Here is a 14,193-nt window from a genome sequence, read left to right as displayed (position 1 = left end):
ATCAAGAGAGGGGGAGCTAGACATCAAGCTCCACCCATTGGCTCTGGGAGGTATGAGAGCAATTTTGCAATGGGCGGGGCTAAGAGTTGTACTGAATACAGCCAGCTAAAATCTGATTGGCTTCTTCAGTGCCTCTGTCAACTGGGTGGGAGGCTGAGCCACATAATTTATATAACTTAATTCATAATTCATGGAGGTTTATTTTGTTCTTGTCTTTAAGAAACTACGGTTCTAACAGTTTTTGACTATTCAGTTAGTATATAAAACAAAAAAACAATACAATGCGAGTTAGAATGACCGTTGTTTTTTTTATATAGTAGAGGGAGGGCCAGGACATTGGTGAGCTATTAGGTAATCTTGTAATGTCTTTTCGCCCATTTTATAATTGCCGAGTGATTTCTTACACCCTTAGAAACTATGTTGACACTGTGCTTGTCTTACACAACACAATACTTCGGTCCAACCAGACCAACTTGATCTGCAAAATTCCAAGCGAGCAAAAAAAAAAAAAAAAAAAAGGCTATATATCAATGTTCTTCGTCCTGCAGATGAGGAAAGTAGAGGATGGTTCAACAACATATTATTTGCAAAGCTGTTTGTCTTGAACAAACAATTTATGTTGGATGTTAATCGCCTATTTAGCAGTTCCGGACATAGGGGAAAAGGTTCAAAGACTAACTAGATTTGTTTTAGGCTACTTCAGCTTAACAAGTGCAGCAGGGCCAAAGTAATAAAGACACTAAAGGAGTAGTTTGGGAAATCCAGTGATAGTCGGAAGGCGAAAGAAAGTAAGCAGAAGAAAGAAAACCTGAGATGTGGATATGAAAGTTCATGCAACTGCAGCATCGGACTCCGGTCAACCGCCTCTGCTCGCGACAGCAGAAACCGAGGCAGAGGCGCACGCGCCGCTCGGCTCTTCCTCCGTCAGCTTCGCTGCAGCTCGTCTGTCTGCCTGTTGTCATGGAGGAGCCAAGATGGCGGTCCTGGCCTATAGCCTAGGCAAACGGGAAATAAATCAGTATTTCAGCATAAAAAATGCAAAATTGCTGTCTGTCGCCGCCGTCGTCCTTCTCACTGTGTTTCATTCGGCTTCACGACATTATGGAGGTACGTGTTTGTTTTGCAGTGTGCGAGAAAGAGCTGCGTGTTTGTGTTAGCATCAATGCTAAAGCTGTCACTCAATGTTTTCAGTCAGCGTGTGCGCGTGTCTGTCACTGCTAGATAGCAGCTGCAGCTTTGCTCATGCAAACTCAATTAAATTGTGGTTGCTTTGTTAAATCGGGCTTCTATTGGGTGCACTTTTATTGCGAAGCACCACATTTCATCTGTCAAAGACTTTAGCTAATCAATACCAGAACTAGGATCGACTCAGTGCTATCGCCCAGCTGGCAATAGCGTCTGTCATTACAGTTACATTTCCAGTTAGACTTGATGTTTTGACGCATAGCGCCAAATAGGCTAACTGTTAAATCTCATAATTAACTGCCTAAGTAGTATTCTGGGGACATTTTAGGCGTGTCTAATGCCCCAAAATTGTAGTTGACTAGATTTTGAAATCCAGTCAAATGCTTGTAGTATCTCTATTCTCAAGTCTACTTCAGGTACCTTCAGTAAAGCTTATAGGTGGAGTCACACAGTAATCCATGGTTGATCATTATCTAGTCCTGACATGTGTTGCCTTATATTAAAGCATAGTTATTGGTTTCATATTAATATTTAGGCGTGTTCAGTTGATAATATTGTGATCTTCTCAGGATTGTGCATATTTGTTTTAACATACATGAAAGATCTTATCTCATAGTCAGATGAGCTCATCTAAAAATGAGCATTTCACCATTGTTCAACCATTGTTCAGTCATTGTTTACATCATTTACGTAACGTTACTTTGTTTAAAATGACTTGAAATGCTAGTTATATGCAGTTTTACATCAGTAATAAAGGAATGAAAGGAACAAGTTTCCACAGTTGGTCTGGTTTAACCAGTTGTTCAAATTCTTTATTGCCTCGAGATTTTTCATCAGCCCTGGGGTCATTTAAAAAAATAAAAATGTGATTTCTATCTTTACCATGCTGGCATAGAAGCTGAATGAAAGGCAGGTAGAGAAAATGAAACATTGAAAGTTAAAACACCTTACATTTTAAAATGTAATTTATTCCCGTGATGCAAAGCAGAATTCTGTCTTCAGTGTCAGATTATCCTTCAGAAATCATTCTAATATGCATATTTGCTGCTCAAGAAACATTTATTATCATTGTTGAAAACAGTTGTGCTGTTTAATATTTTTGTAGAAACTGTGATACATTTTTTAGGATTCTTTGTTGAATAAAATGTTCAAAAGAAAAGCATTTATTTGAAATATATAAAAAAATAAAATACTGTCACCTTTGATCAATTGAAGACATTCTTGCTGAATAACAGAATTAATTTATGTCATGACAACTCTTAAAGCAACACTAAGGAACATTTTTTTTACCTTAAAATAATGTTTCCAAAATCGTATCAGTGGTTCATCAAGTCGTAACAGGGTGAAAGACACTTCTGGATTCGCTTTGCGGTCCTTTATCTGCTATAACCACACCATGCAAGTTTGCCAAACCGGGTCGCGTTTCTGTAGTTCTAATGAGACATAAGAAAACTACAAAGTCAAGCGTTACAATAGTCATTATTTAGTTTTCCTTCGTTTCTGATGTCGCAATACATCATACTTTCATGGCTGCGGGTGGCGAAATTATTTACGACAGCGGTAATGGACAATTCCGCTTCCAACCTGTAGGGCGACCGAAGAGGAAAAGTTCCTTTGTGTTGCTTTAAAGGGGTGGCTGATTATGATTTCACTTTTTTAACTTTAGTTAGTGTGTAATGTTGCTGTTTGAGCATAAACAACATCTGCAAAATTACAACGCTCAAAGTTCAAAGCAAAGGGAGATATTTACTTTTAAAGAAATTGCTTTTTAAGGACTACAACAAACAGCTGGTAGGGACTACACAAGCTTCCTCCCGGGTTTGTGACATCACCAACCCTAGAATTTACATAATCCCCGCCCCCTGAACACGATTTATAGATTATCAAGACAGAATATGCTAATCAATGACTAGAAGATAACTACACATAAGCTACATAAATTCATCAACTAACCATTCAGAAATGTCCTGGTGTATGTTTTCACTTCTTCTTGAGTCTCTCCATCTTTGTCTGAGTCAGGTTTGAACATAAAAGGCTAAAAGTTTTTGAAATTTCCAGTGCATGTTGTGTGAGGTAAAAGGACCCAAGCTATTGAAGCTCCGCCCCCCTGTGCCGGGAGCAGCAGCTCATTTGCATTTAAAGGAACAGGCATTATACCACCCCTTTAAGAGAGATTGTATTGTTGAGCTACAGTAACCAATCAGCTGCGCTATGAAGACAACGATGTGATCACTAACAAATATATTTAAGGATGTATCAGCCTGCGCCATTTAGAGTTTCATGACAGAACATTAAAAAAAGGCATAAAAGCTTACTGACCCTTTCCTAAATTTGGTTTATTCACTTTCAGGCAGTGACACGTGCGACTGGCTTTTATCCAGTGGACGTTTTTTAGGGGACAATGTATGGCAGCCCTACGGTTGCATGCTACACAAGTACAAAAGCACGTAAGTCATGTTGTCATTGTTAATGTACGTCAGTGATGTATGTGGGGCAGAAATGTGGGCTGGAATTTACAGTCCTTTTTGTTGTCTTTCAGCGAAGCAAACTTTTGCCTCAGAGAGAAGAGAATAGCTTTTGTAGGTGACTCTAGAATACGTCAGCTCTTCTATTCTTTCATCAAAATGATGAACCCTGAAGTGAAAGAAGTTGGAAACAAGGTTTGTTGTTGCTATTCATTTCAGTATGCCTTCTTTTGGTTAACTGGTATAATGTATTCCAAATCAGAGTGAAAATGCACTTCAAAGTGGTGTTTTGTTGGATGCCCCCCAAGCAATTGTGAGTTTAATACTAGGCTATATTTAAATTAAAAAGGAAAGGGTGTAATTGTTCCTGTTTACCACAATATTACCTCTGGTATTTCAAAATACGCCTCAGACAAAAGCAGTTGTGTATAGACATTAACCTGCTTGCAATACTTTTTGTTTTTGTATAGAAGACTCTTTCTACTTTTGTAAGATATGATTAATTTATTATTAGTGGAAGTCTATGACAAAGGGGTTGCTGATTAATCTCAACATGTCGGGCCAAACTCGATGTACGATAACATTTCTTTTTTAGGCCTAAATGAACAATTCCTATTTTTTTTATGGAATGTTTCACTGTTTATGAACGATTGATCTGTGCACATATTTTTTTAATAAAAAAAATATGTGTGCCCATTAATCTTTATTAAAAAGAAATTGTATAAAAAATATCATTTGTAATTCTTTGTAAAAAAAAAAATTTTATATATATATATATATATAAAAATTCAAACTTAAGTATACTAGGGTGGTCCTTATCAAGTCCAATTTTTTTTGTGTGCAAAATGTTAGTGTGTTAACCTCTTAAACTGTTCCTTTTAACTTCAAAATTGGAAATATGCAAAAATGTTGACAAAAAAATGATATTTAGAGGTAGCTCAATCATGTGGAAGATTGCCTATGTTAAGCTGTGCGGCGTTATTGTGATATGCAAGTAATATTAAAAGTTGCTGCAAATGAACTACATTTTATTGAAATCAGAGCAACACTGACATGACAACAATGACAACAATCTAAAAAAAAGCACAAAGTTTTCAACAATCCCTCATTTCTGATGCTCAGCAGCCAGTGGTGACTTTCTGCAGTCTGGAGAGATCCGTCGGTGATCTTCCACCACATGAAGGAGAAACTGCAATTGTTCTTCAGAGTGTGTGAGATAGCCACTGTATTCTTGAATCAGAGCCACTCCTCTCTCGGCGTGATCATTGACTACTTTTATTGCATGTATGTTTGCCTGTGCCTCCTGATAATCCGCTTGATTCGGCCAAAGTTCCGGGTCAATTTCAAGGAACGTAATGTAATTTTTTTAACCAAAAAATGTGCTCTAAACCCAAACAATAACCAAGGTGATCATCAATAGAAATATGTATTGATTCCACCAGGAAAGGTAAATCTGCTAAACCAGGTCATGGATGGATTAATTTGGATTTGGTTTCTATAATAAGTAAACTGAGATATGCATCTAAAATACATATTTAGGAATATATTGTGCATTAGATGCTTTTATGGAGATTTTTTTTGGAATTTTACTAGCCAGGTACAATACCAATTCAAATGATCGTTTTTTACGAAAATCATCAAATCTCAGAAAGTTTAAAGCTATTGCGCTACCAGTAATTATTGTTACTGCCATAAAAATTGGCATGCTGTATTTCCTTATATAAAGGAACAATTTGAAGGATTAAGAGCATGACAATTGGAGACTTTAAAAATAAGGACCACCCTAAAGTATAGTGCATTTTATAAAGATATAATACATTTAATGCTAATCCTTTATTATTACAAATATACAGTAGATGCAGTAACGGTAATAAATATGTTATTATTATTATTATGAGTAAAACAAATATTTTCCTGTTTCTATCAATTGTTTCCCCAGCATGAAAACATCCCCTTTGTAGATGGTGATTCCACTGTGGTAAGTATTTTTAATTCGTTTTATTTGAGACTTGATCCATCACAGTTATTGATTATTATATAACAACTCAAAATATGTTCCATATGTTCACCTTTTAGGACTTCCTGTGGTATGCAGAAGTTAATAATTCCTTGAAGGAGCAGTTAATGTTATGGACAGAGGTAAAGACGATTAACTTGTACTGGATACAAATTAGGCGGGTTATTAAATCACAGGCTTAAGAATCTTGTCTCATCTCTCGATAATTATAGGGACCTGCTTCCAAACCACATGTCATCATCATTGGTGCTGCTACGGTGAGTTCCTGTTTGCAGTCATGATGGCCTTCAGGTGCTATTGTTGAAAATCGTTCTACTGACTGATGTTTGTGGGTTTTCAACAGTGGTCCATTAAGTTGCACAACGGCAAGAGCGAGGCAGTCTTTCAGTACAAAGCAAACCTCTCAGCTATATCAGACACACTGGAAAAACTAGCCGAGCACAGTGAAGTCTATTGGGTTCTGCAAGGTGAGTTTTGATATTCAGATGCACTGGAACCCTTCATGTTCCTGTCTTATGTTTACATTCTGCCTGTTTATTTAGATCCTGTTTATGAGGATGTGCTAAGTGACAGCCGGAAGATGATCACAAACGAGCAGATAAATCTGTACAACGAGGCGGCGGTTAGTACTCTAAATACCAGCAAAAAGAAGGTCAAGTTCTTAGAGGCTTCTCGGCAAGCTGCTATGGAGACCATTTCCCAGTCGGTGGATGGCCTGCACCTTCCTGAGAGCACAAGAGATGTTGTAAGTCTACATTTGAGCTTTAGGGCATTTTCAGACCTGTAGACCTTTGCTTTGTTCCAAAACAGGGATTAAAATTCTTACATTAACATTTGTAAATGGCTCAAAATTTGTTAGTCCCCCTGTAGTCAATAATTGTATCCTTTATAACTCATCTTTGATCACCAAAATTACATATTTAAATGTTTTTTTTATTTTTTTTTTTATAGCTTGAATGTAACTCTACACCCTTGCTTCGTTTAGTATTCGCGGATACGTGAAAATAAATCCCACTAGCTCAGAATACCTTATCCACTTGGTCAACTTTACTGTAGTAAATGCTGCACAATGGCAAGTGGAAGTACTGGTTAAATTCTGCCATATACTGTATGTTTGAACCAGGAAACTGATTCGGAAGAAGAAGTGGAAAAGCGAGTTATCTACAAGTCGATGTATCAGAATGTTAATGCGTTTTATTTAGCACTCTCTACAACGTCGGACACATAACGGTAATTGATATTATTAGTTTTTTTTTTGCTTGACAACTTTATCAAACGACCGCTAATAATGTGTTACTAATGTTAATATAATATATATATGTTGACATATAAACAACATTAAAAACCTGATTTTAAAAGCCACGTGTGAGTAAACTGTCCTCTCATTGGTCATAGCGCACCTGCATCTGGCTTTCTTTGTAGCTGTCGTTATATTACTTTATCATTTTAGAGTATGAATCAAGGCTTCGTCAGGACAACATTCTTACCTATTTCGAAGAAGAACAGCATTTTTAAATCAAAAGGCGCACTTCTCTTTAGAGGTTAACTCACAATTCATTTTGAGAGGCATTAGCAGAACAAACACTACTGCTTTTCACACAACGTACGTAATTACTAATCATCATACATTGCGATACAGCCTGGTTCATTGGTCTGTTGGGTTGGATCGCTTTCTCACCACAAGCGAACCAATCCAGTGTTGTCCTTGTTCAGAGCAGGCGATCTCGGACCGTTTTTCTTTTTTTTTTTTTAGTGTGGATCCGAGCAAAATTACCATGTGTCAAAACTCCCTTGGTTTTGACAATTAGTTGTTCCATTTAATTCTTTTTAACAAATTATTTACCCTCTTTTCAGGGTGCCATGGTTCTGATGAACTCCATGTGCAACAAGATCCTGAAGCCCATCGACGGCTCTTGCTGTCAGAGCACTCCTCCACTAAGCGTCCTTCAGAAGCTAGCTGCTGGTCTCTTCCTGGTGTCCATCATCTGCTTCCTCCTACTGGGCTATAGTAGACATCATAAGAGCAGGCCCATTCCTGATGTGGAGAGCGGAGAAGAGAAGAAACCCCCTGTTGTTGTGGGTCAACTCAACCCAAAAGGACCTTTACTGGCCATCTGCAAAATGAGCCTTATCATGGTGTACTTCTACATGTGTGACAGGGCAGACATCTTTATGAAGGAACAGAAATTCTACACACATTCTACCTTTTTCATCCCTCTTATCTACATCTTCGTTCTGGGCATCTTCTACAATGAGAACAGCAAAGAGGTAACACAGACTCTTGGGAAATTGTTCTTCTAGTCCAAAAGAGAATATCAATACTGATTCTCATACAATTGAAAATGTTTCTTTCCAGACAAAACTCCTGAACAGAGAGCAAACAGATGAGTGGAAGGGCTGGATGCAGCTGGTTATCCTAATTTATCACATTTCTGGAGCTAGTGCTGTACGTTTAAAAAAAAATTGTTTAGTTTGGATTACTTTGCTTTAGTAGTGACTGCACTCTCAATCTCCTTTTTTTAATCTCTTTGCTTCCTCAGTTCATACCTGTGTACATGCATGTCCGTGTCTTGGTAGCTGCTTACCTCTTCCAAACAGGATATGGACACTTCTCATTCTTCTGGCTAAAGGGAGACTTTGGAATTTACAGAGTGTGTCAGGTAATTGTTGCCCGACTTTGCTGATCTTTTTTTCCTGTATGCAGTATGCACCAGTGGCATGTGGCGGTCCTCTGTAAAAAAAAAAAAAAAAAAAAAGTTTAAGGCCAAATGTAAACTGGTTTTAGTTAAATTGATTTAGTCTGAAACCATTAGTTTGAGTGGTTTGAAATGGTTTTAGTTGAATAAAGAAATTAATACTTTTATTTCAGCAAGTAGACATTTAAATTGATCAAAAGTACCTGTTTTAACTGTCTAAAATAACTGTTTTTAACATTTATAATAATAATAATAAATGTTTTCTGAGCAGCAAATCATCATATCAGAATGATTTCTGAAGGATCATGACACAGTAATGATGCTGGAAATTCAGCTTTGCATCATAAATTACATTTTAAAATATATTAAAATAGAAAAGAATTATTTTAATTTATAATAATGATATTTTACTGTACTTTTGATCAAAGGCGGCCTTGGTGAGCATAAGAGACTTATTTCAAAAACATCAAAAAAATCTGACCAATCCCAAACTTTCGAACAGTAGGGTATATATTAACATACTATTCATTAATGCTATATTATAGTTTTGTTGACTTTCTGTTATTGTGCAATGTAGAAAAAATGTTGTTTTAAAGTAGATGTGACCAAACTTATTAATCAGTGAACATGCTAATAGTAATGCATTATTGTACAGTATGATATCCAGTATGCACAGTATGCATATCCTGTGATATCTGTCTACTCATCGTGCCCAGAGCTATACTTAAAAAAACGAGGCAATCACACTTTTGCAATTTGCAGGTCCAGTCTACCCCTTCACATCAGATTAGCTCCCTTTATTTCTGCCTTCAAATCTGCTCTAAAGACATATTTATTCTCTTTGGCTTTCAATAATCCTTGATCATAGGCTTCATTTATTGTTTTACTATTGTTGTGTGTTCCTGTTTCTATTTCTTAGTTTTATTCTTTTCTGTACAGCACTTTGGTCAGCCTTGGTTGTTTTTAAATGTGATTTTTAAATTGTTTTTAAATGTGGTTTATAAATAAAAATTGAATTGTAATATTGTATTGATTATACATAATGAGTCCTTTCTTTTTGTCTTTTAGGTTCTCTTCAGGCTTAACTTTCTTGTGGTGGTGCTGTGTCTGGTTATGGACAGGCCTTATCAGTTCTATTACTTTGTGCCGCTCGTCACCTTTTGGTTTGCAGTTATTTATGCCACAATGGCATTATGGCCACAGATTCTTCAGAAGCAAGCCAATGGTAAGTCATATTACAGTGTTTGCATTTATTCAGTACTCTCTGAATTTTGATTTTATATATTAAGCCTTGAAATATTGTTTTCTCTTTTTTTTCCCTCGATTACGTACAGGTAGTGCATTTTGGAATCTGGCAGTCTTGTTGAAACTTCTGGGTTTGCTTCTTTTCATCTGCTTCTTTGCGTACTCACAAGTGAGTTTCTCTCTTACAGTAAGACTGTTAGACACTATTGATATACATTTTTGGTTACACTTTATTTCGATAGTCCACTTTAGACATTCTACCAACTATAAGTACCTTTGCATTAACATGTCGACCAACTTGCATTAGAGTATTAGTAGACTGTTTGGTTAGGGTTAGGAGAATAAGTTGACTTGCTTGCAAAACTACTTCAAAGCCCCTTTCACACAGCGCGATGATCCCGGCAAATTGCCAGAACGCCTTCTGCGTGAACGCAAACACGACCTGGGATTGATGCCGGCATCGATGCGGGGTTGGGGATCTAGTAACATTGCCATGTTCAGTCCCGGAACGCGCGCTGTGTGAACAAAAGCTGTAATAATGCCGTGTCGTAGTGATGACGCTGAAGCCGGGATCAATCGCCAGCTAGTGAAACGGTACGTAATGTGCAAGTTTATGATCGAATCAGAGAAAAAAATGCACAAGCGTGGTTTCTCGAGAGAGAGAAATTGCAGCTCATAAGCAAACTTTGCTTATGGAAAATCACTGGCAGTGTGAATGAACCAAAATCGAACTCGGGTCAAATCCCGGGTCACTTTATCCGTGTATTTTCCGGAATCTCTGTGTGAAAGGAGCTCTAGTCAGTAAAATGTCTGTTGGGGAGCATCAAAATAAAGTGTTAGCAGATCTCAAGCAGACAGTCTCTAATGACTGCTAGTTGACATATAGTTGCAAAGTTACTTATAGTGAGTAGAATGTCTAAAGTGGACCATCAAAATAAATGAGAGCATCTAAATCTTTTGCGTTTGTTGCAGGAACTCTTTGAGAGTGTTTTCTCTGTTTGGCCTGTTTCAAAGCTCTTTGAACTGCAAGGTAGCATCCATGAGTGGTGGTTCAGGTGGAAACTTGATCGATTTGTACGTAAAATACTTTCATTTGAACGAATAAGACCTGTAAAACATTTTCTCAAATTCACATCTTGAAGTAATGGATGTTTTCTGCTCTTTTGGATGCTAGGCTGTGATCAACGGGATGCTCTTTGCCTTCATATACCTGCTGCTTCAGAAATGTCAGCTGCTGTCTGAAGGCAAAGGAGAGCCTCTCTTCTCCAACAAGATTTCCAACTGTCTGCTCTTCATCTCTGTGGTTTCCTTTTTGGTAAGGCTTATTCCGTCTCCTTTCGAGACACTTAAATGGTCATCTGATTCCTTCACAATGGATTCTTTTGTTTACAGACATACTCCATTTGGGCCAGTGGGTGCAAAAACAAGTCTGAGTGTAATGAGATGCATCCATACATTTCTGTTGTCCAGGCAAGTACCCATCCCACTATGTGCTCTTTTATAATGTTGTTCTCGTACACAGCTTTAACCAACACTTGAAAAGAGAAGTAAACTGTTCTTCTCTGTTCGTGGCCACACTAACCTTTATCACAGTTGATACGCACAGTCAGATGGTTTTTGTGGGAACTAAAATAATGGATCCATTTCAAAAGGCTTTTTGTTTCGTTGTGTTGTGCCTGTGAGGCTGCTGACTTTTTATCACTGTGCTTTTTCTGCCCACAGATTCTGGCTTTCATTTTGATCCGGAATATTCCTGGTTATGCTCGCTCTTTGTACAGCTCATTCTTTGCATGGTTTGGAAAGATCTCCCTAGAGGTGAGAGTGCAAGCTTCGCTGCAAACAAACATTTAAAAGTCATACTGATGATATTTTCGGCATGCAGTTGATTAGGACGGACAATTCCAACTTGTGACTCTTTCAGTATAAAATGAACAGGGAATGCATTTACAGTAATATCTGATGGAAGTCCAGTAGGCCGGCAGGCACCAATTATGTTGAATAAAATATGCTGGAAATAAACTATTCTAACGTTTTGAATGTTTAGCCGTAATACATAAGTGTTAAAGGTGAACTAAGTAACTTTTTTACCTTAACTGAACAGCTGCGGAGTCATTGGAATGGTTATAATACTTATTTCGGGTTGAATGGTGGTCGTTTCGCACCCCCCTGGTGCCCGTGAGCGGAAAATACGCACTTGCAACTTTGGGGCGGCGGGCCGCTGGCCGCCGCATCAGGAAGTATCGCGTGATATCAGGTCTCGCGATGTAAACAACTGCTTTACGGCCAAAATAAATCTGCTAAAATGCTGTCATTATTGCGCTCCCTCACACTGTTCGAACCCGAATGAAGAAGACGTTTTAAAGAATATCCCATCTGCTTTGATGTCGTTGATCTGCTAGCCTCTGGTGTCTGAGAATCACCAACGAGTTTTTACAACAGTGTTGTCAAATATCTATTCCGAAGCTGTGGGGGGAGCTCTAGAGAGAAACCTGCGAGCAAAAAGCGAGAATACAGCGTAGAAATCCCGAAGCTACTGAGCCCTGCTTTAAGGTGCAGTCGCATTTACAGTTGTTTGGCGAAATTTCGGGGACGAAATCCAGTCAGAAGGAATCCACTCAATCCGTAACATCACATGCGGTCAAAAGATTTCCCAACACATCTTTTTTTGTGATCAAGTTGTTTGCTCTGTTGGCAAACGTAAAAAAAGATGAACACAAATGCACCAGGGTTCGATGGAATTAAGCTGAGTATGAAACCGGAACCAACACCAGGGCACCAGGAACAATCGTGCTCGGATTCGGACCTGTGAGAGCCATTTTGCATGCACTTTAGAAGGATGAGGACTTGTGCTGGAATTGATACGGTAAAACTGTATCACTGGGAATCAAGTACTGAGGAAGCCTCTGGAGCTGAAATTCAGGAATGGAAATGGGAGTTTTGTTTCCGACACGTGCTGTAAATGCTAGACCAGTTATGACAGACCGGGCCATCTGACCAATCAGAGCAGAGTATAGAAAGGAGGTGATGAAAGTCGACTGTTGTCGCCTCGCTTCGCCTGCGTCTGGGCAGAAACGCTGTGCTTGAACACACTGAAAGGACTACAGCCGACTGTCAGCTAGCATGCGCGTTCTGCGCCTGCGTGTAAAGGAGATGTCTGTTTATTTCTGCTGATATATTTCTCTATATTCCTCATTAAAAAAGGGAAATCGACACTTCAGGCTGCAGAGACACTAACCGTAAACAAAGTAGTGCTTGCTTACCGTTTTGAATATCAATCATGCTGATCGCTTTATTCCACTCGGCTCATGTTATTATTAAAATAATATATATGTATGTGTGCAGATTGAATCTTTGATTGTACAGTTTCAGACACAGTTAGAAAAGAGGTGATGTGCAATGTGTATTATGAGAAAAATTACGTTTTTTATTATTTTTTTTGTCCTTGGATGCATGTAAACCTGTTGTAGGAGACCTCCAAAACAAAACCAGGAACCTTTAAAATAGCTTAATAGAGGCACTTTAACAAACTCATTTATTGCAACCATTCTAACATGCTTCTTGTCTTCCCACCAGCTCTTCATTTGCCAGTATCATATTTGGCTGGCAGCGGACACCAAGGGCATCCTGGTCCTCATTCCAGGAAACCCCAGCTTAAACATCATCGTCAGCACATTCATCTTTGTCTGTGTAGCTCATGAGATCTCCCAGATCACCAATGACTTGGCCCAGGTGGCCATTCCTAAAGAGAGTGGGACTCTACTGAAGAGACTGCTGGGGGCAGGAGTCTTTCTAGCGCTGGTACTGATACTGTCCCAAAAAGAGTGACACCTCATCCGGTGAGGATCCTAATAGATCTGTGTGTATAAAACAAATAAACTCCACCAGCCAAGGACGGTTTTTTTTCCTACGAGTCGATCTAGGGAATTCTTACGGCACTGATCTGTATACAAAACTCAAGCTGGAATGGAAGCCAAGGACTCTGGAGCAACAGTGATTCGGATGATTAAAGAAGGATTCTTAAGCAGGTTGTTTGCAGTAGACAAATCACACAGACTGTGTGCAGACAAGTCAAGTACACCTGTGCTCCGTCCGCTCTTCTCTCATAGCTTTGAGGTGTGTTTTATGGGCAGTATTTAATAATTTATGTTCATATTTTATACTGGGGGTCTGTGTTTGTGTCTCTTCATTGGTTTCCCCATTCTGTTTTGTACATGATGCCCATGATTGCAAAATGTGAAGGAGTAATACATTCCTGACAGCGCGCCATCGGCTCGTGCACCGAACGTTTCTTTACAAACAATTACTTCAATTCATATTTCACCAGCAGCTTTATCCTTCAGGTGAACAACCTCCAACCTTTGGATTATTGAAACATGAAAATCCATTTATTGCTGTTTTACAACGAACTCAATGGCAGCGGATTCGTTCCGCTTGCAACAATATGTATGCTAGATGTGGAAAATGGGGTGGTGCCACTACTAAGGGAATCCATAAGCACATTCTGCTTCCGTCAGAATGCTTTAATTTCCTGGAGGAACAGCATTTGATGTGAAATGTAAACTTGAACTATTAAGACAAAATCACG

General features: G+C 38.5%; 1 protein-coding gene across 1 annotated transcript; it reads left to right on the top strand.

Moving 5' to 3' along the window:
* The first annotated feature begins 717 nt into the window (after window positions 1-717).
* Window positions 718-13,572, top strand: casd1 (CAS1 domain containing 1). Its single transcript, XM_084423169.1, has 18 exons — window positions 718-1,107; window positions 3,536-3,632; window positions 3,725-3,845; window positions 5,590-5,628; window positions 5,727-5,789; window positions 5,880-5,924; window positions 6,011-6,134; window positions 6,210-6,412; window positions 7,522-7,935; window positions 8,024-8,113; window positions 8,208-8,327; window positions 9,432-9,588; window positions 9,698-9,777; window positions 10,581-10,682; window positions 10,783-10,923; window positions 11,001-11,078; window positions 11,331-11,423; window positions 13,182-13,572. The coding sequence occupies exons 1-18, from the start codon at window positions 822-824 to the stop codon at window positions 13,431-13,433; spliced, it is 2,505 nt and encodes an 834-aa protein (XP_084279295.1). The 5' UTR covers window positions 718-821; the 3' UTR covers window positions 13,434-13,572.
* Window positions 13,573-14,193: the final 621 nt, after the last annotated feature.

The sequence above is a fragment of the Rutilus rutilus genome, assembly GCF_951802725.1.
Source record: "Rutilus rutilus genome assembly, chromosome: 11".
NCBI classification, from domain to species: domain Eukaryota; kingdom Metazoa; phylum Chordata; class Actinopteri; order Cypriniformes; family Leuciscidae; genus Rutilus; species Rutilus rutilus.
This window is presented reverse-complemented; position numbering and strand designations above follow the sequence as displayed.